Source organism: Physella acuta, unplaced genomic scaffold (genome assembly GCF_028476545.2).
Source record: "Physella acuta isolate Inbredline_101_S28 unplaced genomic scaffold, ASM2847654v3 ptg001856l, whole genome shotgun sequence".
NCBI lineage: Eukaryota > Metazoa > Mollusca > Gastropoda > Physidae > Physella > Physella acuta.
Window position 1 is genome coordinate 1 of NW_026733364.1, and position 25,973 is coordinate 25,973.

General features: G+C 33.7%; 2 protein-coding genes across 4 annotated transcripts; one reads left to right on the forward strand and one right to left on the reverse strand.

Moving 5' to 3' along the window:
* Window positions 1-358: 358 nt before the first annotated feature.
* On the forward strand, window positions 359-21,412 carry LOC131930830 (multidrug resistance-associated protein 1). 2 transcript variants are annotated; one of them, XM_059287463.1, is made up of 32 exons: window positions 359-586; window positions 6,143-6,322; window positions 7,059-7,175; window positions 7,479-7,607; window positions 7,899-8,030; window positions 8,361-8,422; window positions 8,637-8,786; window positions 9,038-9,212; window positions 9,447-9,499; window positions 9,924-10,104; window positions 10,327-10,423; window positions 11,302-11,525; window positions 11,869-12,006; window positions 12,128-12,274; window positions 13,252-13,336; window positions 13,577-13,646; window positions 13,792-13,918; window positions 14,113-14,289; window positions 14,711-14,878; window positions 15,368-15,569; window positions 15,840-15,921; window positions 16,099-16,237; window positions 16,843-17,074; window positions 17,388-17,698; window positions 17,858-18,057; window positions 18,228-18,351; window positions 18,576-18,677; window positions 18,781-18,927; window positions 19,186-19,344; window positions 19,531-19,697; window positions 19,857-20,051; window positions 20,529-21,412. In XM_059287463.1, exons 1-32 carry the CDS (start codon window positions 539-541, stop codon window positions 20,638-20,640), a joined length of 4,632 nt encoding a protein of 1,543 aa, XP_059143446.1. In that variant the 5' UTR covers window positions 359-538; the 3' UTR covers window positions 20,641-21,412. The 2 variants fall into 2 exon arrangements, with proteins under 2 accessions (XP_059143446.1, XP_059143447.1); XM_059287464.1 differs by having other exon boundaries at window positions 16,102-16,237.
* LOC131930831 (myoneurin-like) lies at window positions 17,979-25,943 on the reverse strand. 2 transcript variants are annotated; one of them, XM_059287466.1, is made up of 2 exons: window positions 23,005-25,943; window positions 17,979-18,076 (listed from the first exon to the last, which is right to left on the reverse strand). In XM_059287466.1, exons 1-2 carry the CDS (start codon window positions 25,711-25,713, stop codon window positions 18,068-18,070), a joined length of 2,718 nt encoding a protein of 905 aa, XP_059143449.1. In that variant the 5' UTR covers window positions 25,714-25,943; the 3' UTR covers window positions 17,979-18,067. The 2 variants fall into 2 exon arrangements, with proteins under 2 accessions (XP_059143449.1, XP_059143448.1); XM_059287465.1 differs by lacking the exon at window positions 17,979-18,076 and having other exon boundaries at window positions 22,038-25,943.
* Window positions 25,944-25,973: the final 30 nt, after the last annotated feature.

The following is a 25,973-nucleotide window of genomic DNA, read 5'->3' on the forward strand; positions in this document are numbered from 1 at the left end:
ATAAATTATATAGAAAATATATACTTTTAACCCTTCCCCTCACCCCCTTATCCCCACAGACATTGACGTAAGTGTTGATTTTTGAGGGTCTATGCAGTCAGCGCGCCGTTTAATCTGCCGCCGACAAAATGTTATAGATCTAGAAAAAACTGGTCTGTTATAGATCTACTAGATCTATTTAATAATATCCACCGCAATTGTTTTGAAGGTTTTGATATGCTATGTGTATTTTAGTGTTTTGTCATGGATTATCTCTTGAGCGATGGGCTAAGGATTAAAATAATTAAAAGAATAGATCTAGATCTAGACTCGCTCTATATTCTATATCAAGTTAAGTTAAAGTTGTGAGCTTCGTAATTTGTTACTGCTAAAAACTGTAACATTCGCCTAACCTGGAGACATTCGATCCGATTGTTGTTAGTTGTTAATAGTAGTTAAACAGCTATGTTACATCAAAATAAATGTAGGATAAACATAGGAAAGCAAATAAGTGAATCCGTGAATGAACTAAACTTTCTTCCCGCATCTAGAAGTAATTATGACTAGTAGTGCATCAGGCTGGTGTGAGAAAGGTCAGCCTGTTTGGGTAAGTTATTTATTAAAATAAAATTATAATTTCGACAAATAGGCCTGAATTGAATAGTATTTAATTTTAACTATTTATTAGTATTTAAATTATTTTAAATACTAAAGATAGTATAGGCTATAGGCCTGCAGAAACATAGGCCTAATAATTTTCAATTTATAAATATATTAATATTGAATATAATTTAAAAAATACACTAAATAGGCCTAAATAGTTTTTTTTAATATTTAAATTCTAAATCTAGATTTCTAGTATTTAATTTAGTTTAATGAACTACGAAACTATTTTTTTAACGAATATTTAGTTAATTATTTAGAAATAGTTTTTAGTAATAGACTAGTTAATACTAATACCACTAATCAGTAAAAACCTTAAGTGTAATGTAAATGTATAGTTTATTTTTTATAGTATCTAGATCTATATTATATATATTATTATTGGTGTATTATATATTGTGTATACTGTAGTAGTGTATAGGCTATATTTTAGAAAATATAATATAGGCCCCCTACTGTCTTTAAGTTTTTAACCATTGCCTGCAGACTCCACAGAAGATTTAATTTCCCCCCCCCCCCTTCCCAATGCAAAGTGCATTAGTGCCTGAAAGTTAGTAGGGTACTATATATATATATATATATATATATATATATATATATATATATATATATATATATATATATATATATATATATATATATATATATATATATATATATATATATATATATATATATATATATATATATATATATATAAACACCACCCCCATCTGTAGAAGCTCCGTTCAACCTACCTCCATTTCTACCCCCTCCCTAATAATTACACATGATCACTCAAGCCCAACTGTGTAATCGTTGTATAGGACAACCCCTTTCCATTTTTTATTAAAATACATTGATCTAGATCTACATCTAATCTAATACCGAAATCTACAGGCCTACACTATAGATAGTCTATAGTCAAGGATGTGTATTTATCTAACGCAATAGTTATCTCATAGATAGATTACGTTATGCACTTGTAATTTTGGATATGAATTTTTTACAATAAGAGTATAGTTGAACTCATTTTAAAAAGTTGTCATGTATATGGGTTAGGCTACTTTTCAGCAGTCTTTTAAAAAGAAATCTCAGCATCAACACTGCCATCGTTTTACACAGGCCTGTATAGTCCGATACCGCCGTTGTAGTCCTTTGTGGTGCAGAACGCCGTGTAGGCTAAACCATGCCCTTCTTTTTAAAAACACAGTAAAAACCACTGTTCTAATTCGGATTTTTTTTCTCTTCGTTTTTTTTTAATTATTGGTGGGAGTTTTTATCCATGTTGAATTTCTATTTTTTAGGCGGAAAATCGGGTTCTTTTAAGAAATTCCTTGATAAAAAATATCTAGTCGATCGTACTGCGACAACCACCTGCGACGGTTCGTTAACTAGGTCTAGGTCACAGTAACTAACACTCAGTTCCTACATTTAACAGAGCGGCGACCTATTTTATTTGTACTATGACACGCTATTTCTGAACCTCCTTGGTTGTTAAAATTTGAAGTTTTGGTATTTGTGTGTGTAGTTGCACTAGAGGAAAAATGTTGAGAAAGTAAAAGATCTTTCACGGCCTGTTGTGCGGTGAATGCCCCCCCCCCCCCCCCCCCCCCCCCCCGCTCCGTAACGTAAAACGTTGCCATACAGTTTGTGAGATGTTGACTCAATTGTAAGACGTACGGGTACTTGCAATAACGACGGTAGGTCGTATCAAAGCCAGTATCGCCGTCATCTAGCCGAACCTCTAATCCGATAAGCACAACTGCCATAAAAACCTCGATCCCAATTTGTAGTACCCTCGCTGTGTAACCGACTCGTAAGCTTCCTCCATTCACACATCGCGACGAAAACGTCATAAAATCTATGAAAGCACATCTGGTGTGTTTGTAGCGTTGTAGGTGATGTAGGTTTCTCCATCGCTCATGATACGTTGCAGCTTTATCCGAAAACTCAATGAACTGAGTACTTTAGTAGCATTACAATACGTTAATGTGATATATCTACACACGAAAATGGGGGGGGGGGGGGGGGGACGACTTTTTCTTCTTCTTTCTTATTTTTTAGTGTTGGGAGGGATAGAGTCTTATCTGCCAGTGGGTTTGAACTCGAGACTTTTTTTTTCGAATTTATCAACCATGAGCTGTTGCTCGACCACGCCTCCATCACAATTAGGATACGTGTCAACTGGTTATGCGCCATTGAGGACATTGACTCCGATTTCAGCCTGCTTTTCTTTTTGGATTTACTTCCATAGCCTTTGTCCAACCAAGAACAAACTACAAGGCAGCAGTTGTTTGATTTTGGAATATTTTGGAATAGAAGAGTGGCTGTCCTCAGCTAACGAGCCTCATCTGCCTGAGGGTTCGAACTCGAGACTTGTCGGTTTAGCAACCATGAGCTTTACCGACTCGACCACGCCGACCCCGGTGGGGGGGGCGACATTTCCACCAATACAAATTTTAAAAAATCATTATAGCATTTTAAACCAATTTTATGACGTAATATGCTGCAAGCTATTGCTGTGGTGGCGTAGCTACCTACTCCGGCGCCCTAGGCGAACGATCAGTTTTGCGGCCCCCTTTTACATAATCATATCATTCACGTTGGCGAACAAGCGCTCCCCCCCCCCCAATTTTTAATATTCGTGTGCGCTTTGTAGTTTTACTGGGCACTGTTCGTTAACCTTTTTATTTTGGTGTCACACAACTGTCTAATAACTAATAAAATAGTTAAACAACTCCGTAAAGCCAAGTAGCCGTCTATTTTCTTAACTTCGAGTGTGTACATTTCAGTAATGCAGCTCAAAATGAGGTTTTTATTTTTTTTTTTACACCCAATGTGGCGCCCCTTAAGAGTCGGCACCTAGGCGGTCGCCTTACCCTCCCGCCCCTAGCTACACACTGTACAAATATGCACATTAACCGATCTTCACTATTTTCGAGGAAAATAAATGTCTCGATAAATTCGGTGCCCAGTTGTTTTTTTTAACAACCTGGACACTCTCAACACACTTGTTACTCTACTGTGACAGCTACGTGTGTGTGGGGGGGGGGGGGGGGGACGACACGACCCGTTAACTCTACTCACATGATAGCACACAGGAGAATCGTCGCTCACGATACTCCAACCTTTAGCTTTAAGATGATGGTTGAGGTATTGTTTGAAGGCGGTACTAACTTTATAAATATGTAAATAGGGGTGAGGGGTCTGTAATTTTGTGACGATGTGTGTTAGTGGGAGTGGGGTTCACATAGTGTGACGTCACACTTTTGCATTTTGAAAAAGTATTGTTAGAGACTGAATTTAGCCGTTATTTCGCGTTTTTATACACTGTTTTCGTAAATTGTAATAGGAATAGACTTATATGCTCTGTGTTAACCAAGCTCAGAGAATATTTTAGAACGAAAGCGATGTTTGACCAAAAAATAGGGAGCAGTTTTTATGGGTAGTGGGTAGGCTGAGGTGTGAAGTCATTATGAGGAGGGTCTGGCTTTTTGTGGCGATGTGTGACGGAGGGGAGGGGAAGAGATGACAATCGTCAAAACAGGGTGAAGTCAATATGGTTGAACCGATAGGACACAAATATCTTCACTCCCTAAAAGTGAATAAACATGTTGCTTTTGAATACGATATGCATGTGTATAATAACTATTTTTTTATACCATTGTGTTTTAAAATATTTTAAAATTCAAACCATATTTTAAAGTGAGCATACGTTCTATTTACTTCTTGTTTAACGAATTGATAATTTTCTATTTGAAAAAAAAAATCTTTACAGTGATAAAAAAAATATGTGTTTAAGTACATGTTTCAACTAATATATTCATCACAATAAGATGGCCGTTAAGGACTTGATAAGTCATTGCATTTTTCTTAAAATAAAAACATTTAAATACCTTTAATAAATAATTAATCAGATAACATTTAGCTTTGAATACTACGTGACTGATAAACACTTTAGTAAACGTAATAAACCAGTAGCCTACTTTCACTACATTGTCGCGGCATAATTGTATGTTTTTCTATCAGCAGAACGTTCGTTCTACTGTCATGTCTTCATTAGCGCACTAGCAAAGTCTAAGTATTAAAACAATAAAGTGAGTTATATTTTTACTAAACTGATTAAATCATAGTCATATTTTTTAAAAATTGCCATTTAAGCATAAATAACTTTGTATTACGGGACTACTAGTAAAACAAAGTAGCAAATAAACAATATTTCAAAATAATCGCACGAAATATAAATTAAATATATGGATACGACGATCTACTATAGTAATTCGCTACATTGAATCAGGCGCGTCCTCCGGCGCCCCGACTGGATGCGATTTGGCGCCGAGGGCTCCCCCATGAGCACTATAGCGCCTACATTCGTTTGAAAGAGCACTATAAAATAGGGACATGGTGGCACACATTGGTACCGCAGCATCTCGCTAGTTTTATATAGGCTATAGGGCCTACTGATTGACGTTAAAAGCCTTAGGGGCGTGGTATAATTCTTTCGATATTTTATATAAAGTGTTCTATTCGGAAGCCTACAGCATTTCAAAGTTTCATTTGTATATAGCAATGGGTTTATCTCGGGATCTCCACCAAAATATAAGCCTATATTTTTATATATCGGTCGGCATGGTCTCAGTAATAAGAGTGGCTCTTGCTAGCCCCCAACAAATTAACTTATCAAAGAACAATTTAAAGAGAGAACTGCCGTTTTGCTGCGTGAACACAATCAATATACTTTTTCCTTTACCTCAGTTATACCATTAGTATCATCAATATGACAATAATGTCCATATAACTTTTAGACTTGTTACCTTGTTTTTTCCATAACAGAAATAAAATGTAAACAATGTCGGCACTTTATTCCTTGGATCTTAGTTGTTGGGGCGCTTGTTTGTCGACTTTCGTGGACGCGCAAATTGGGGGAAAGTTTCGTTTCTATTAATATAGACGTCCAGACGCCCACACACTTAAAATTTAATACTCAAATAGTTTCATGTTAAAACAAACAAAAACTCGTAACATGCATATTAAATGTATAGACCTACATTAAAACGACAATGCTCGTGGTTTTTTAAACGTAGCTCATAAACTACTTCACGTTTTTAAAAACGATTTTACCTCCCCTACATTACAAAAACCACCCCCCCCCCCTCCTTTCAAATGACTCATTACTTCAGCATAACACTCCAAAATTTTCGTTTTTTTAAACACACTTCTTTCTGAAATGTTTACTGAGCTAGATTTGGTCTGAGTAGATAATCAGTTTTATTGCAATGAACAAACATAAAACAAACTCCTCTACCTAATGGCATCAACAGCACAACCTTCTCAATAATTGTTTCTGAATGTATTAGTTAAGTCTCTGTCTATGGTCTATGGCAAGTATAATTTGTTGAGTCTGGAGTCTAGGGTGAGAACCTGTTTAATAAACCTGTCTCTAATAAACCTGTGTCTTGTGTCTAGGATGAGAACCTGTTCTATAAATCTGTCTCTAATAAACCTGTGTCTTGTCTAGGATGAGAACCTCTTGCTGAACAGCTCCTACCCCAAGTTTACAGGATGTTTCCAAGACACTGTGCTGGTGTGGGTACCATGTGGTGCATTGTGGGTGGTGACCCCGCTTTATCTCTACTACATGAGCACAGAAAGAACCAATGGCAAGATACCTCTCAACCGGTTCAACATCATCAAAACTGTAAGCATTTAATATATAGTCTAGGTTTAGATTAATAATTTTTGTTTAGGATTTTAAGAAACTTTATTCAAATATGAATAACCTTGAATAAATCAAACAATATTACTTGGAAATACAATAGTTAATACAATTATGATCTCAATTTCAAATGAGGTGAAAATATAAATTATCAAATATTGTGAACGAGCCGACCCGTGGCATATCATACGCCGCTATTTAGTTGTTTTATTTTCTACTTTTCATAATTTGTGAATTCGACAGTACCAATGCTGCCACTGAAAATATTTGCTTTAAAACACTATCAGTAGGTCGTTAAGGACGATACTACCACCACCCCCCTTTCCCCCAACCCATACCCTACACCCCCCCCCCCCCCATGAAAGCAGCCTCCTCTTAGTTCCTAAGTTTAAAATAGTTTCAAACTAAATTATCTGCCCCTAGTAGCCGTCAATAAACCCGGCTCTACGATTGTAAACATTGAGCGTGAACCAAAGCTCACCAGACCATGTAGTGGTGGGGTGGTAGGGAGCGCGCTTACAGCTTGGTGTTTTCTAGCATCTCCAAGAAGAGAATTATATATATAGATTCTTGCCCAATGAAAACAAAGAGTGTAAAAAATATAGTCATAGTGCCCATGAGTTATGATCCATCCAAAAACCTGTATTGATATTTTAAATTTTATTTATCTGATGTGTGTGTGAATGCTGAATTAATTTTTTTTCCAATGTATCTACAGACTGTGGCCATACTTTTGATGATTGTTTCCATCATCAACCTCATCCATTTTGGCACAAAGGGAGGTAATGTTCCCACATCCAAGTTTATCTCAGGGGGTGTCCAAACTGGCACATTTGTAGGTTGTTTTCTTTTGTCTCTGCTGCTACCCATTCTTATCATTGAAATATGTAGACTCTTTTCTGTTTTTATTTTTTTTATTTTTTTTTATTTTTGTAACTGAGGTGTTGTTATAAATATCCTGTAGTAATTGAGTTAATTTCTGTAGATATCAACCACATTAAAATCTGTGGTTGCAATTTTTTTCCCTTTAAGCTATTGGTAGATAGGCTAACAAATTATACTGTTGTTAACTTTAGATAGCAAATAGACATCACAGTAAATACATAATACAGTCCCTTATCATTTTTTTTTCTACAAGCTACTGGCAGCAATATTAATTCAGATAGAACGTCACTATGGATTCATAACCTCTGGTGTTCTGTTCCTTGTTTTTGCTCTGCTTGTTGTTGCCGGGGTTGTACCATTCTATTCAAAAATTATTGAGAAGGTAAATTCGAGTTTTTAATTTTTTTAAATTTAGAACATTTGTTTTTATCACTCATTAGCAAGCAGGAAAGTCTTCAAGTCATCCATCTCTGATGGCTGTTTAAGTTGGAATGTAAAGGCATGTGGTCACATTATCCCTTCATATGCAAAGTTCAGGGGATCCACTTCATCAGCCCCATGGACCCTCTAGTCTGAAAGGGCTTTACTATAGTATCACTCAGTTGCCCTATTCCTTCACCTTTTGAATTTAAATGTTCAAATTTAAAATTGACACACATTTTTAAAATTTCAGGATGATGAGTCTTATGATAGTTTTGAATTCACTATATTTTACATCTACTTTGGTCTCATTTTGCTGGAGTTTTTTCTGCTCTTCTGGGCAGATAGAGTTAGAAATACACAATATCGTGCACTTGGAAGAAGGGTAAGTTTTCTCCCTAAAATCAGTTTACACATACTTACATTTTCTGGTTACTTTTTAGATACTGATATTTGCTATTTATTTGATTTCCACACTAGATTGCTATCCCTAATTAAAAGAAAAGTTTTTTGTTTATGTGTTAATGATTTTGAGGACAGTAAAGGAAAACTACATAAAAAACTGTGTTTCTTCCATAGTATTGGACACAGTTCTGTGATGTAAAATTATTTTATTAGTTGTGATATTTTGAATCTCACTAACAAAACGAATGCTTAAAACAATGTTCAGCACAAATGTAACTAATGTAATGGATAGTTTTTTTCTTTAATTCAGCCAGAATGTCCTGAAACATCTGCATCTTTTCCAAGTCAGATAGTGTATGCATGGATCTACAGGTAATAATTTGTTTACAGCAAGCTCTGTATTAGTCTACACCACTCATTTAACATTGCTACATAATGAAACGTGTGTGTTAGGCTGAATTCATATTTGGTTCTACCTTGCTTAGAGAGGGGGGGGGGGGGGGGGCGGCCCTAGGTTTACTAATTTAACATTGTGACATGTTTAACACAGATTTAAATGTTAGCCTGAATGCATCTTTGGTTTCAGCTTGCTAAGACAGGGCTACCGTAAAGATCTAGAAGAGGATGAAGTATTTTCACTCAACCCAAGAGATAAGTACACTACAGTTGTGCCAGAATTTGATGAAAAATGGCAACAGGAACAGCAGAAGTCAGCTGCTAAAAATAGAATACTCAGGTTTGTCATGAGTAGCATAGCTAAAAATTGATAATTAATTTAGCTTAAAATATTCCATTTATTTACCTAAGACTATATCAACAGTTCGCATTAATTACGAACAGATAGTTATGTATTTATTGATATTTAAACTAAACAAAAACACGTTTTTAAAATGTAACAGATTTTGTGAAAGAGTTGGGTTTTTTCATTTGTTTTGTAAAATTATTTATAACTATCCTAAAATTTAGTTAAAATTTTTGTTACTGTAGGGAGTCTTTAACAAGTTCAGGCTATCACAGACCAAGAAGACCTAGTGATAAAACACCTTTGCTGGAAGAGGAAGTCAAGTTCTCTAAAGCAAAAGATGCACAAGCTAAACTCTCTCAAGCTTCATTGACCAAAGTTATTCTAAAAGTATTTGGGGGGACTATCTTCCTTTCACAGGTGAATATTTCAAACTTTTTATTTTAATCAATTATTTAATAAAAACAGCAAAGTGTTGCTGAATCGTGAACCCTAAATACTTTTAAAACACCATACATTTTCCTTGTGCTCTAATTACACTTTAGCTTACATTCCAGCTTTAGTGTTAACCACTGGAGATAAACCATCAATCATAAAAATGTTATTTGTTCAACAAATTTAAACTTAAGCCTGAATTTAAATTCTCCATTTCAGTTGTTGAAGCTCATCTCTGATCTTTTGACATTTGTAACACCTATGTTGATAGAGTAAGTATAACCTGAGATATATATATATATATATATATATATATATATATATATATATATATATATATATATATATATATATATATATATATATATATATATATATACATATATATATATACATATATATATACATATATATATAAATATAATATTGGCCTATATTATATATTTATTTATTTATATGTATGTAAATAAAGTGAAATTCCTTTAATGCTTGACATGAAAAAATTGGTTTGACACAAAAAAAAATGTTCTGACACCAGGTAATTTAAATGTATCATCTAACAAAAAATATTTTTGTCCCCTGAGTTTAATATCTTTCCATGTTTGAATAATAAATAAAACTAAAATAATTATGTGTAACAGGTATATAAATGTGTAAAAATAATCCCAAAAATAAAAAAATCAACTTTTTCAACAGAGAGCTGATTGGCTTCACACAGAATCGCAACAGCATGCAAGAATGGAAAGGCTATGTGCTGGCATGTTCATTCTTTGTTGTAGCCATGTTAAAAACCTGTTTGTACCAGTACCACTTCCATGTCACCATGACCTTGGGCATGAGGATCAAAAGTGCTGTCATTTCTGCTGTATATAAAAAGGTTTGTATATGGGAACAGAAAAAAATAGTATTATAAATAATAAATTGACTGTTTTGGTTTTAAATCCATTATAGCAAATGTTCAGATTTTTCTGCATTTTAAATTAAATGTTGCATTTGTTTCTAAGCATTCTTTCCTATCTGATTTAAAAATCCAGAGCAATACCTATGTGTTGAACATCACTGACCATTATGTGATTTTTAAAAATGTTGTCACTTTCAGGCACTTACCATCAGCAATGAAGCTAAAAAAGAGTCGACAGTTGGAGAGATTGTCAATCTCATGTCTGTTGATTGTCAAAGGATTCAAGATGCCACAGGTAGGACTTGTTCTTCAAACCAAACATAATCTCACCTGTGGGGCACATGTTTCCCTAATCTTTTTTGTAATTTAAAAATGCTATTAGCTGCTGTCAAAATTTTATTTGACTGCATGAATAAAATGGATAGGATAGGTTTAGGATTTATGTTAAGGATAATGAGCTGATATAAAGACAGTGTGGGCTTGATATATATATATATATATATATATATATATATATATATATATATATATATATATATATATATATATATATATACTGCCATTTATAAACAAGAAGGTTGAATGGCGAGGCCTAGCAGTAGAGCGCTAGACTGCAAACACAAAAGTCTCAAATTCGAACCCAGGTTTAAGTTAGTAGAATGTCCCTGAGTCCACCTAGCTCTGATGGGTACTTAACTTATCTTAAGGAAAGGAAAGATGGCTGCGCTAAGTACTGACAACACTATCCCTTAATATGCACAGGTCACAGAAACAGGTGAACTCTACTTCATTTGCCCCATATACAAGAAGATTATTTACCTGCATGAATGACTCTTGTTCTAATTAAAGTCGATATCAACATATCCCAGTTTATGGACAAATAGAAAGATATTTTAATACATCTTCAAGAGCGTAATATTTTTTTAGTTTAATATCTTTAAATTTCCGGTTATATTTACATGCTGTGGTCCATGCCACTGATGATTGTCCTAGCCTTGTACATGCTGGTCTCTTGTCAAACAGGTTATATTTACATGCTGTGGTCCATGCCACTTATGATTGTCCTAGCCTTGTACATGCTGGTCTCTTGTCAAACAGGTTATATTTACATGCTGTGGTCCATGCCACTTATGATTGTCCTAGCCTTGTACATGCTGGTCTCTTGTCAAACAGGTTATATTTACATGCTGTGGTCCATGCCACTGATGATTGTCCTAGCCTTGTACATGCTGTGGGGGACGCTGGGTCCCTCCTCTATGGCTGGTCTGGGTGTGCTACTTCTACTTATGCCAATCAATGCCTGGGCAGCCGGCAAACAAAGATCTTATCAAATGCAGCAGATGAAAACTAAAGACAAAAGGATCAAAATAATGAATGAAATTCTTAATGGCATTAAAGTAAGTCTATGAAAAATTATTTTTGAAATAAATGACAAGATTTTTAGCAAATATACTTTCAAAAATATCTTTGGGTTTTTCACTATTATTAGACATTTTCTTTCTTTTATTTAAAAATATTTTATAACACTATTAGTATAGACATTGCTCTTATAACAAATTATTATGAACTTTAAATTTAAATATAACATTAACTTAGTATGCCATAGATTATTTAAACACAGAGTGTTAACTTAGAATTGATTTAAATATAATGATAACAATTACTGTTATCTTTAGCTTGATTTAAGTATAACGTTAACACAAAGTTCATATAATCGGAATGTGTTCGTTTTCTCCTAAGGTTTTAAAGCTTTATGCCTGGGAGAAATCTTTCCAACAAAAAGTTACTGACATCAGGTCAGAAGAGTTGAACACTCTCCGTAAGACAGCCTACCTCATTGCTGTGACCATGTTTATATGGACTTGTGCTCCCTATGTTGTGAGTTTTATCATATTTTTTTATTTTATAATTAACATTCTTACACTGTTAAACTTAACCCATCAGCAATATTTAACAGTTAACATTCCTACATTGTTCAACCTTTGCCCTCTGCTTACAGGTGCAGCTGGTTTCATTTGGTACCTACATAGCTGCGTCAGACACAGGGTACCTCGACCCTTCCACAGCTTTTGTAGCTATTTCTTTGTTTGGGATATTGAGGCAACCCATGGCTGCCTTGCCCATGATCCTACCTTTTCTGATACAGGTAAGTTACATATATGTGGGTCTCACCTTTTCTGATACAGGTAAGTTACAGATATGTGGGTCTCACCTTTTCTGATACAGGTAAGTTACAGATATGTGGGTCTTACCTTTTCTGATACAGGTAAGTTACAGATATGTGGGTCTTACCTTTTCTGATACAGGTAAGTTACAGATATGTGGGTCTCACCTTTTCTGATACAGGTAAGTTACAGATATGTGAGTCTCACCTTTTCTGATACAGGTAAGTTACAGATATGTGGGTCTCACCTTTTCTGATACAGGTAAGTTACAGATATGTGGGTCTCACCTTTTCTGATACAGGTGTTAAAGATATGTAGGTCTCACCTTTTCTGATACAGGTAAGTTACAGATATGTGGGTCTTACCTTTTCTGATACAGGTGTTAAAGATATGTAGGTCTCACCTTTTCTGATACAGGTAAGTTACAGATATGTGGGTCTCACCTTTTCTGATACAGGTAAGTTACAGATATGTGAGTCTTACCTTTTCTGATACAGGTAAGTTACAGATATGTGGGTCTCACCTTTTCTGATACAGATAAGTTACAGATATGTGGGTCTTACCTTTTCTGATACAGGTAAGTTACAGATATGTGAGTCTTACCTTTTCTGATACAGGTAAGTTACAGATATGTGGGTCTCACCTTTTCTGATACAGATAAGTTACAGATATGTGGGTCTTACCTTTTCTGATACAGGTAAGTTACAGATATGTGAGTCTCACCTTTTCTGATACAGGTAAGTTACAGATATGTGGGTCTCACCTTTTCTGATACAGGTGAGCTAGAGATATGTAAGCCTCACCTTTTCTGACACCGGGTGACACCCAACCTAGCAACGCCACTGGTGCTAATTAATTCTATGTGAATTCTTTATATGGCATTGTGTAAGAAATCAATCATTTTAAAAAGTTTGTTTTATTCTATTATTTATTTTTACTGCTGTTTATTTTCTTTCAGGCTGGAGTGTCTGTTGGTAGAGTGTCCAAGTTCCTGCGCAGTGAAGACCTGGATGCTGATGTTGTTACAAGAGACCCAGACAATGGTGAGAAAAACAATTTACTAAAATGTAACATAACTATGTGATTGGTATCAGTAGAGTCTCAAGGCAGGGGTGCGGACAGGTAGAGAAAAATAAATTTAGATGTAGGCTTTTCTGTATAAATAAAAAGACACAAAGACTTTTATCTTGCATTTTAGAAAGAAAAAAAACATGGTTAATTTTTTTAGTAAAAAAAAATTAGTCATTTGATATCATTATTTCATTCTTCGTTTATAAAAATAGATGCTGCCATTACAATTGAAAATGGAACCTTTACATGGGACACTCAGTCCGTTTTCCCCACATTGAACAGGTATTGTTTTATTTTATCACCATCTCTTACTTTCACCATACTTTGTAAATACCTGTTGTTATTACATACTGACCAGGTCTAAAGAAAGATATTTTGGACTAACTTAACTTATATAGTATAATTAGCATCTTTTATATCTTTATAGGATCAATGTGTCTATAAAACCTGGGAGCTTGGTTGCCATTGTTGGTACTGTAGGTGCTGGGAAATCCTCTTTGTTGTCAGCCATGTTGGGAGAAATGAAAAAGTTGAAAGGAAAAGTAACTCTGAAGGTCTAATAATAATAATTGATTATTTTGCTACATATTTTGTTAATCTAAATCTTATAATGTATTTTTTTAAATTTTAAGTAATATTGTTTTGTTGTTTTATGTTTACTTAATGCAGAAATGTATGTTTAGAGAACATCATATTTACTTGGTAGAAGTTTAGTGAATTTGTATAAAGAATGCTGCTGTTCTTGTAGAACAGGATAGCATATGTGCCACAAGAAGCCTGGATCCAGAATGCAACTTTGAAAGACAACATTTTATTTGGGAACCCCTACTCAGCCTCCGAGTATAAAAAGGTCATTGGTGCTTGTGCATTGCAGCCTGACCTTGACATTCTTCCAGCAAAGGACTCAACAGAGATTGGTGAGAAGGTAGGTTGATGTCAACTTTAAATTAGATAACATGTTCAAATTGGAATCCAATAGATAAAATATTTCTACAGTGAATAACTAAATTTAATATAGTATTTTACCGTAGGCCTATAATAAAGAATTTTTTTTCAATTACATTTTCTGTCCTTTTTGTAATAAAGCTTTTAAAACTTTTAAAGGTTTTATTTTTCTATGTTCTAGAGTTTTTTTTGTTTTGTTTTGTATTTTCAATGCTGCCACCACTGTAGTCAAATTAGGGAAGGTGTGGTCTAGCATGTGACTTTTAACATACAATTCATGAGTTTGTTTATTAGCCTCAAGTTCATCAAATAACAGCTGACCTCTAGTTCATCTATCTTGCTTTTAACTTTACTTACTTCTGAAGTCATTTGATTTACTTCACTGACCACTGTGATTACAGGGTATCAACTTGTCGGGGGGACAAAAGCAGCGAGTATCCCTAGCTAGGGCGGTGTACAGTGATGCTGAAACTTACCTGTTTGACGACCCACTGAGTGCTGTTGATTCACATGTTGGAAAACACATTTTTAAAGAGGTATTGAGCCACAGGGGAATCTTAAAAAACAAGGTAAATCCTGTCTTTCTAGTTAGAATATTTGTTTAAACATAAAAAAATTTAATACTTTGTCATCAGAACCTCAGAGAGTATCCAACTGAAAGGGTGCATCAAGTTTTGTTTATCTAGTTTTTCTAATATTATAAGAAACATTTTGTCAAAATAAAACGATTTAACAAGAGTGGTAACTGCTGTGTTCCGTATCTTAAAGGGATTCATCATACACCAAGGGCCACACTAATCTAAGATAGTTACAAATATTTTGCATGGCCATAAACTAGAAAATAGTATTCTAGTTCAAAGCTACTCCTAGTAGTGATTATAAAAAACATTTTTAAAAATTTTCAAACAATCAACAACCAGCTAGTTTTTTTCTTAAAATTTTTGTAAAAATTGTCTTTTGAATTCATTTGTTTTATAGCAATATAAAAAATATGTATTCAAGATCTTATTGCCAGATTTTTAAAAATTGTTCAATTAAAAAAATGTTCTTATTTGCAGACCAGAGTGCTGGTAACCCATGGTATTCAGTGGCTTCCCATGGTGGACCATATTATTGTGGTCACCAATGGGGAGATATCTGAAGAAGGCTCATATGATACATTAATGTCTCATGAAGGAGCCTTTGCCAACTTTCTCCATGAGTACTTCAGGAAGGAGGCAGATTCTGAAGTTGATGAGCAAAGCCAAGAAGATCCTGAAAGTTTGTTAAAATTTCATCATTAGTTTTCTTTTTTTCTGCTGAAATAGATCTACTTATACAAAAGTAATGAAATATTAAAAATGCACCAGTATACTGATTAAAAAATTGTTTAAACTTTAAGAAGCTTGGTAATGCAAAACTTCAAGGTGTAAGCAGTTGCTACTAGTATTTGTAGGCCTACATTCATTTTATTAATTAACACTTTATAGTATTTGATATTGCTCTTTTTGAAGGTAACTATAAAAAAGAAATATTTTTTTTACCATTTAGTTGCAGAAATAAAGAACCGAGTACTACAGCGGCTGGAGAGTGTTGTTTCTGAATCTGGGACCTCTGGTGATGAGAAATTCAGGTTTGCTTTTTTTTTTGTTTCACTAAATCTGAGGAGGAAAACTTTTATTTGTCATATTTCCTGTTTAAAAAGAAATGTGTTCATTAAATAATTGTAGTTTAATAAATAAGTTTATTGTTTTAGCAATATTAATTAAGAATAGCGTAATTATTTATATACTTTCAACTTTGTAAACAGCAGGTCAGGTGATATGAGTTCTTATGTTAGGAAAAGAAACTCATCAAGCCAACTTTTAAACACTAAAAGTGCTGAAAGTGTGCCAGATAAATTGCATGGACAGAGGTTGATTGAGGATGAAAAGACTGAGACAGGACAAGTAAGGGATAAGTCAGTTTATCATGTTAAAAATTTAAATGCATGATGTGTGGAGGCTTTAACAATACAGATTTAAATTTATCTAAACAAGTGAGTCTTGAAATGTTTAAATTCAGTAATTGGATCTGATTTATAATGCATGTGATACAACAAATAGTAAGAAATGGAACAGCTGTCATGATACAAGAGGTACAATTTTCATTCCTAACTCCTTAAGAACTAGAGATCCTCTGTTCTTTGATTAAGAAGAGTTTAAATGGGTGTGACGATTCCCAGCCTCTTCAAAATTAGGGCTTGATCTAGAAAGTCAAATCATCATTTGCTGAGAAATTCTGTGAATTAGCATCTGCAAATTTGTTAAATCCTTTTCATGTGTGTTTTTGAGACAGCAGATCCCAGACATGAGTCAGTACTATGTCCCTGAGTCCACCCAGCTCTGACGTGTACCTGGGCCTATTGCTAACCACATTATCTTTTCATATGTCAGAGTCACATAAACTATTTCATCTCCACCTTTACTTTACTTACTTTCATCTGTGTATAAGGCATAGGCCTACTCAGATTTGAAACTAAAGATTTATTTAAATTGAAACAAATAATTTTCAGGTTAAATCAAATGTGTATGTGGACTACACAAAAGCAGTTGGGGTCATGACCTTTGTTTCGATGACCCTAGTGTACATCTTCTTTCAAGCATCAGTCACATTCTCTGCCATCTGGCTGAGTCAATGGACAGATGATGATCTGTTGGCCAACACTTCAGCTGCTGGCAGTACAGAATTTGTCAACAAAAATTACATGTATCTTGGTGTATACGGTGCTCTTGGTGTTGCCCAGGGTAGGTTCAATATGTGAATGATATCTCCATTAATGTATAAAACATTATATATATATATATATATATATATATATATATATATATATATATATATATATATATATATATATATATATATATATATATAATATACAAAATATACACTTATATATATACATATATGTACAAATACAATTATATATAGATACAAATATTATTATAGTTTTACATGAACATGGACATATGTGTGTTCAGCTATTGTATTGAAAAAACCCAGATTTCACTTTTATAAATAATCATAAATAATTTCACTGTTAAATGGCTCTGATTTCAGGCATTTTCATTTTGGCCTTTGCATTGCTTGCTACAAAGAATATGGTGAAAGCTGCAGGCACCTTGCACTACAACCTACTAGACAACATCCTCAGAGCCCCCATGTCATTCTTTGACACCACCCCCATTGGTCGTATTGTCAATAGGTTCTCAAGAGACGTCGAGACAATTGATAACAGTTTACCTGGGACAATTAGAACATTTTACAACTGTGTGTTTGGGGTGCTGGGTACCATCGTCATCATATCCTACAGTACCCCACTGTTCCTGGTGGTCATTATTCCTCTAGGAATTATGTACTGGCTTATACAGGTTTGTAAATGTGTGCTGTTAGAAATAATGGACTAAGCTAGGAATACATCAAAAATGTTCTTGCTTTTCCTTTGTTGTTATCTTTTAATTGACTTGATTAGAGTTTTTAGTATAGCAAAAGTATGAGGTATTTTACCTTAATTATTCTTATATTTTCAGAGATTTTACATCCCTACATCAAGACAGCTAAAAAGAATAGAATCCACAACAAGATCACCAATCTATGTTCACTTCTCTGAGACTGTAGGTGGCGCTGCATCCATCAGAGCATATGGAGTGGGTGAAAGGTTTATCACTGAGTCAAGAGTTAGAGTGGACCATAATCTATCCTTCTACTTTGCCAGTTTGGTGGCTAATAGGTGAATTATTTTACTGCTCCTAAAGGAAAAAAATTATTATTTAATATCTGACAATATCAGTTTTAGGTAATTGAAAATAATTACTCCCTATTTGTAATGGTTTACTTGTAGTATTAAAATATATTCCAAATAAAAACAACTATCCTGAACTAATTTATCTTTTTAACTAGATGGCTCGGCTGGTGTTTGGAGTGTATTGGAAACCTCGTCATTCTAGCTGCTGCACTTTTTGCAATCATCTCTAAAGACCTGCAGGCAGGGCTAGTGGGCTTGTCAGTGTCGTATGCCACTGAGGTACAAATTTATGTTGGATTTCATTTGATACCTTACCACTAAGCATCTGTTTAAACCATGATGATTCAATCAGCTTTAAGTTTCTTTGTTACTAAAGGCAAGAAAAAAAGTCATTGCTGATATTTTAAATCTATTTTATCCAGACCCACAAATGTGTAAAAAAAAAAAAAAAAGTATTGGAAAAACAGCAAGACATTATGTTTTTTTCAAAAAATACTTTTCAGATAACAATGGCACTTAACTATCTAGTACGAACATTGAGTGAGCTAGAAACAAACATTGTTTCCGTGGAAAGATTGAAAGAATATGCTGAAACAGAGACCGAGGTAGGTCTATTATAATTGAATCAATTGTGCAACATTCTTGATGCAAACTAGCCTACTTTATTGTGTGCAATATATCATAGCTTAAAACCTTGTACACTTTCAGAGGCCATGGGTAATAGAAAACACCAAACCAGAGGCCAGCTGGCCACAAGAAGGCCATGTAAAATTTATTGATTACCAAGGGCGCTATAGGGATGGACTGGAGCTAGTTTTAAAGGGAGTTAATTGCAACATTAAAGGGCAAGAAAAGGTAATAGTCTCTGAGAAGATGAGCTAATTTGTACATGATTAAGTGAGATTTTGTTTAGTAAAAATTACCAGTGTTTTATGATTTAAAAAAAAACAACCGCTTACTCATATAGTTATAGAAAACAATTATCATATTTTCAATTATCGTTACAGTAGTAGCTTTCATGCCTTAAAAATCTTCACCAAGTGCTTTTTTTTATTTTAATCTTTTACCAATGCCCAATGCAGTTAATTCTCAACTAAAACCAATGTTGTTTAGATTGGTATTGTGGGGAGGACAGGAGCAGGAAAATCCTCATTGACTGTTGCACTGTTCCGCCTTATTGAGGCAGCTAGTGGCAGCATAAACATTGATGGGATTCCTATATCAGACATTGGCCTCCATGACCTGAGGTCCAAGCTTACAATTCTCCCACAGGTAAATTAACCTGAATATCTTTTAGCAATGTTGATAATTTTGTGACACCTATTTTTTTGTATTTTAATTCTGACATCTAAGTATATCTGATTTCTATCACAAATTATTTTCTGATTTCAGTATGAAGTATTTTTTCTGATTTCTATATAAACTACTTTTCTAATACAATATTTGGTCCTTATCAAGGACCCAGTTATTTTCTCAGGTACTTTAAGAATGAACCTCGACCCTTTTAATGAGCACTCTGATGATGCCCTATGGTCAGCACTAGAGCATGCCCACCTAAAATCATTTGTAGATAGTCTTCCAACAAAATTAAACTATGAATGTGGAGAAGGTGGACAGAACCTAAGGTACAGCATCTTTTAGTCACATTTTTTTTGTAATTTTTTAAAGTAATAAAATAGCATTTTTTTAATATTATATATATATATATATATATTTATGATAATAAGTAGAAGTCTAAAAGACTGTAATAATTTGCTACAAAACAAAAAACTTATACTTTTCAGTGTTGGCCAGCGTCAGTTAGTTTGTTTAGCCAGGACTCTGGTTCGGAAAACCAAAATTTTGGTGTTGGACGAGGCCACAGCGGCTGTTGACATGGAAACAGATGACCTCATTCAAAAAACAATCCGAACTGAGTTCAAGGACTGCACTGTTCTAACTATTGCCCACAGACTCAACACCATTATGGATTATGATAAGTGAGTTGTATTTCGTAACATGTGTTAAAGAAAAGAGAAAAAGCAGCACCTGTATTAGATAATGTTATCATTTTGTTTGCTTTTAGTTATTACAGTTTTTCTCATGATGTGTGATCATTCACTTTATTTTTAATAATACTCAGGAAATGAATTAGTATTATATTAATATATTTTATCATTAATTATATTATCCTTTATCTTTTTATTACATTATTTTAAAATACATTTTTTAATCACCTGTATCATGTTAGGCAACAAAAGCAACATTCAATAACACTGCTTAGCCTGTTGTCTCATCATGTAATTTTTAAAGATAATTATGAATAGAGAAATAATTTAAATATCAGCCAACTGTGTTGATCTTTTGAGTATGAATTATAATTTTATAATATGAACTTTATTTTGAAATATTCTCTAATATTATACTAAATATAGTTTGTTGTGTAGGCCCACATAGCTTATTGTTTCTTGTTTCAGGATTCTTGTGATGGACAAAGGCCGTGTGAGTGAGTATGACGCACCACAAGTTTTGCTTGCTAACAAGAACTCCATCTTTTATGGAATGGCAAAGGATGCTGGTCTTGTATGAACTTAAAAATCTTGTAAATTTGTTGTAAATCTTTTCTAATTATCATTAATGTGTAAGCTCAATGTCCAATTATTAATGGTAATGACTATGTAAAATGGTTGCATAAGGAAAGAAATAGTTGAATAATATTAATAATGAAATTTAAATATATATTTTTTAAAATAAAAGATGAGTATGCATAATAATAAATCTTAATAAGCTCATAAATAATTTTGTTTATTAACTCTCGAAATTAATTTCATATTTATTAGCATTATAAATACCATATTACTTTATTTACAAATACCATGTGTTCTATTGCTACAAAGTGGAACAAACAAATACTGCTGTTGACCTGATGAAAACAATAATATACTGTCATTACTTACAGTATCAAACAACACTTCTTTAGATGTGGTAACTGGCTCTTTAGAGCTACTCTTAGAATGTGATATCATTTAAGTTTATGGTCTTGTTATTATTTCAAGATTAGAAAATTATAGTAGCCAAAGAAATGTAGCTGAGTGATATACTGTTAATTTATTTTTAGCCTGTAAGTTCTATACATAGCTTTTTAATAAAGAATATTTCTTTAAATAAAAATGTAATTAAAATTCCTGTTGTTTCTTTTGTAGTCATGTTTGAATGAAATAAAAATATTAATAGGGCACTTTGAAAGCCGATTTCTGCTGATGTAATTAAGTATACTCTCAGTTGTAGAGGCAGGATTCTGCATGTTCATAAATTATATACTGTCAGAATGCTTGCATTAATTAATTTTAATTATGTTGAATCGAGAAATAAAATAAATTACAATTATCTTTCTCTTTACGTTAATTCAATTAAGAAATTGTAGAAACATTTACAAAGATAAAGTTTTCTATTTTATTTTCATTTATTTTTTCATTACAAAAATTTTTGAAGATAAATTGTACACTCTGGCAGGGGGATGTCAGAGATTTCTGTCAATGTGAGATGTCAGGGTAGTGGAGTGTGTACAGCTCTTTCAACTTTCTGATGACACTGTCAGCCACAACATGATAACAACAATAGAAAATTTCTCCACGCCAGTTGTAGAAAAATTTAATTCTCACTCTCTGGGAATTAGTGTAAATTTGTAATTTACATTTAAATTAGACATGTGTATATAGAATTAGAAATCAGCCAAAACATCACATGACATAGTTTGTCTGTTTACATATATTTCTCTTTAGATTGAAACTATAGGCCTACAGGACTAATAAATCACATATTAAACACCTATTAACAACATATCCCAAACATTTTAAAAAATAGTTGCTGGCACTCAACAGGCTCACACTATGTATAAATCTGTCAATTGCAATTTTTAATATCTAACACACAATCAATAATTGTTTTTAAGCAATTTTTTTAAAAAATTAATTTTATAGAAAAAGCAAAGAACAAAAAAATATTACAGGTGCTATTAGTATTACTAAATTGTATTGAACTCTTAATTCCCTTTGCATAAAATCATGATGCATTAACATTGAGGAATTTTTAAAAAGAAGTTCATATAAAAATTACAATACAATTTTTTTAAACTATAGCGCACCGACTCTTAATTACATTTATAAAGTTGTTTTTTTTTAATCAGTATGTACCCCTGAGATTTAAAACAATGATTATTGAATTCATCAGCTAGCATCACTATAGTCCAAGCTTAAAGCATAATTCTAAATCAGGCTATGACACATAGCATCTGTCAGTTTGAATAATAAGCTTAGCTTTATGTTTCTATCCTGAGGTCACAAGGTGGGAAAGAAAGTTCTTGTTAGATTTAAAATGTTAAAAAATTGTCAGCAATATCTTTCACATGTTAAGTGTATTTTTTTTTCAACCAGGTATTGAAATTGTAGTTTCATGTTTACATCAGCCAGGATTAATAAAATAAATGTTTCATTATTCATCAAGTGATGTATGGTGTATAAAATAAAATTGTAGACAAATGCTACAGTTTTTCCCTGTAAATAATGTTACAATAAACTAACACACAATTTAGCTGTTTACAAAAACAGAAAAAAAAACAATGCACACAATTTTAAACTTTATTTAGAGTTAAAGATAAGTTAAACTATGTTTAAGTTAACAAGGGACTAGAGAGTGCTGCACCAGAGTCAAACAATTACATCTCCAACAATGTAGGATTATTGAAAATAAAAAGGTACTTTACATTACAAAAACAATTTTAGCCAACATATTTTAAAATCACTTTAAGACTGCTCTTATATTATAAATTTAAAAAACTATTAGTCAAGTAAATGTATCTGTATCACAATGGGAATTCAATAACATTTGTATCTCACTCCTAGACCTGAACAAATTACAATCTACCTATTCAGGAATCTGTGCTATGTACTGTACCTTTCCAGTGCTATCTGTAAAAGACTGCACAGTTGCTATAATAGGATAAACAGTACCATCTTCTGCTGTCCTTTCTATGTTTATGGTTGTTCCTTGTAGGTCTATATTATTTAGATTTTGTGGTAATGCCAACTGGGCTATTGTTTGTAGGGCTTCCTCTGTGATTCCTCCATCAGCAGTAAGTGTAAACAATGGCTCTTCTGAAATCTCTCGTTTAGGTACCGGTGCAGCTCCAATGTTATGCAGTTTGTGATTGTGCTCTTTAAGTTTATCATACCGAGTGGTTGAAAATGAACAGAGTTTACAACTAAAAGGGCGTACATCTGTGTGTAAAAGCATGTGTCTGCGCATGTTTTTGATGAGTGAGAAACTCTGGCCACAGATGTCACACTGGTGAGCCCTTTCATGAGTATGAGTAACCATATGATACTTCAGATTCTGACGCTTGGTGGCTTCAAACCGACAGCCTTGGACAGGGCATTTAAACATATGGCCAGTATGGATAAGTTTATGGGCTTTGAGCTGAGATTTGTGGGCCGTTGCATATCCACAGACATCACAGAGGTGGTCCTTAGTAGCACTGTGTGTAATCATATGGTTTTTCAGAGCATGTTTCCATTTGAAGCCAGAGCCACAAATGGCACACACAAATGGTTTCTCAAGTTGGTGTTTTGGTTTGTGGGCAAACAGCTGATTTTTTGTTTTGAATCTTGAATCACATTCTTCACAAAAATATGGTGTATCCCCCTCATGTTTTTTGGCATGTTCAATAAATTCTTCTTTAGATTCTGCTCGATGTTCACAATATGAACAAATCAGTTCTTCTACCATATGTTTTTGCTTGTGCGCATTAAATTCTCTTGACTTTGTTGTGTTAAAATCACACTTTTCACAAACAAAATATCTAGGATCAGTTTCTGGGTGGGATTTCATATGCTGACGATAATCCTTAAATAATGAAGATGAATAATTACATTTAACACAAACAAACTTAATATTTGAGGAGTCACCTTTTGAAGAGTGAGCCTTTGCATCTTCTTCAGATGTTCCAAGTGCATCTGAATCTTTTTCCTGTTGTGCACGACTTTTTTTAGTAAGTGAATGCATTATGAAATCTTTTTTCAACAAAGATGGCTTAAACCTGACTCTGCAACTCCTCCATCTTGAATTTGAAAGTATATTTTTACCAGGTTCATTTTTTATTGGTTGTATTTCCTGAGAATCTTTTGACATTGTCCCTTCATCTATTGTTTCATCTAAAACACTTTTAGAATCACTTTTATTTACGTTAGAATCAGTCACAGAATTGGTTTCTATTTCTTGTGGTACAACTGTGTCACCTCTTTCAAGGCGATTAATAAATTCTTCAAATTCTGGGTCACTCTCTGGCTGTTCTTTAGCTTTGCGTGGTCTACCAGGCCTTCTTTTTCTTCCTCTTCCACGACCTCTGCCCCTCCCCCTGCTCCAAACTCTGTTTGATTTAGATTGAAGCAATGCAGTTGTAACAGGATCAAATATGACTAGGTCAGATATTTCTTCTAGATTGAATTCTTTCTGTTGATCCTGTGGTGGATAAACTGAAATAAGTGGTGTCTGTAAATCAATAGTGTTTGTGTTTGACTCAGGTATGATTTCAGGCAATGTAGTGTTTTCTAACTCTTGTGATGATTTTTCTACTGTAATGTTCATCATATCAGCTAGAGTTCGAACATTATTTAGACAATCATCTGTCTGTACATTTTTTATGAAAGTACCAGTATCAGAACTATTCAGTGATGAACTATTTTCAAGGGATGTTGTACATGAAATTTTCTTTGAAAATGAGTCAGCTCCTAGATCATCTGGATCATCTACTTTAATAACTGGTCTAACATTACTGATAGCAAGAAGAAGGGATGCGTCATTCTGATCAACATTCTCAATGTCAAAACAGATTGGCTCAGGCAAAATTTCCATTGCACTTTCTTTTTCTTCAGAAGCTTTTAGTTTCTTCTCTTGTGGTTGATTAGTATCATATTCAGAACATGCCTGTTGTGCATATGTATCTATCTGGTTAATATTGTGCTTTTTGATTGACTTTAATGGTTGAGAAGAGGAAGAACATGATTTCCTAACATGGAGAGAACCTGTCTGCTTTATTTCTAACTTTTTAAAGACACTTTCCTCTGTTTCTGTTGAGACGTCTGCATGTTTAATTGTTTTTGCACGTGATCCTAATAAATTAGCTATCTCCTGTAACCCTGTTGTGCATGTTGCTTTATCTTGTGGAATATTATCATCTTCACCAAATTGATATCTCTCACAAAACTGAAGAAGCCTATCCATCTGCATTATCTTCCCAATTTCTATTATTTGACAAACTAATGAGGTAGTTAAATTAATCTGACTAGTGTACATAAATTCAACAACTTTACTAACTGCTTCTCCATAACCACCATCCCCATCCTTCGATTCAATATGTATTTCAATAATTTGTGGATGTTTTTGAGAAAACATTCTTGGGCAATCAGCTCCAACGCCTAAAAATGACCCAAAGTAGGGGCTTGCCGCAGCTAAAACATTAGAATGGGCGTATATTTGGGTTCCAGAAACTCTTAAAACTACATCACAAAAGTGTGAGTAATTTCTTTGGTCATTCAGAGCAAGCAAGTTTCGTTTTAGAAGATCTGGATCGTGAAATGTCCCGTTACGAGTGATGTACGACGCCATCTTGGGGGAGCCTGGTGGATTTTTTAGACAAGTGAGAAGTAATTTTTAATTCCTCCTTTTTAAACGCAATCTTGTTACACAATTTAAACGGCATAAAACTGCCACAAAATAAATTGATAACAAAGTTAATGAGTTGGATAATTGCATATAGAAGCAATATACTTGTGTAGCTTCTCCCTATTTAGTGCGGCTCTATAAACCGGAAATAGATTGTGTATAGACCGGAAGTTTACATATTTAATAAAACAAAAACAAAATAT

Excerpts from the sequence above, each read along its gene's own strand:
- LOC131930831 (XM_059287465.1), bottom strand. The coding sequence starts at position 25,713 with ATGGCGTCGTACATCACTCGTAACGGGACATTTCACGATCCAGATCTT.
- LOC131930830 (XM_059287463.1), top strand. The coding sequence starts at position 539 with ATGACTAGTAGTGCATCAGGCTGGTGTGAGAAAGGTCAGCCTGTTTGG. Across the intron at positions 8,787-9,037 it reads GCTAAAAATAGAATACTCAG|GGAGTCTTTAACAAGTTCAG; the intron begins GTTTGTCATGAG and ends TTGTTACTGTAG. Across the intron at positions 18,058-18,227 it reads GCCAGTTTGGTGGCTAATAG|ATGGCTCGGCTGGTGTTTGG; the intron begins GTGAATTATTTT and ends CTTTTTAACTAG.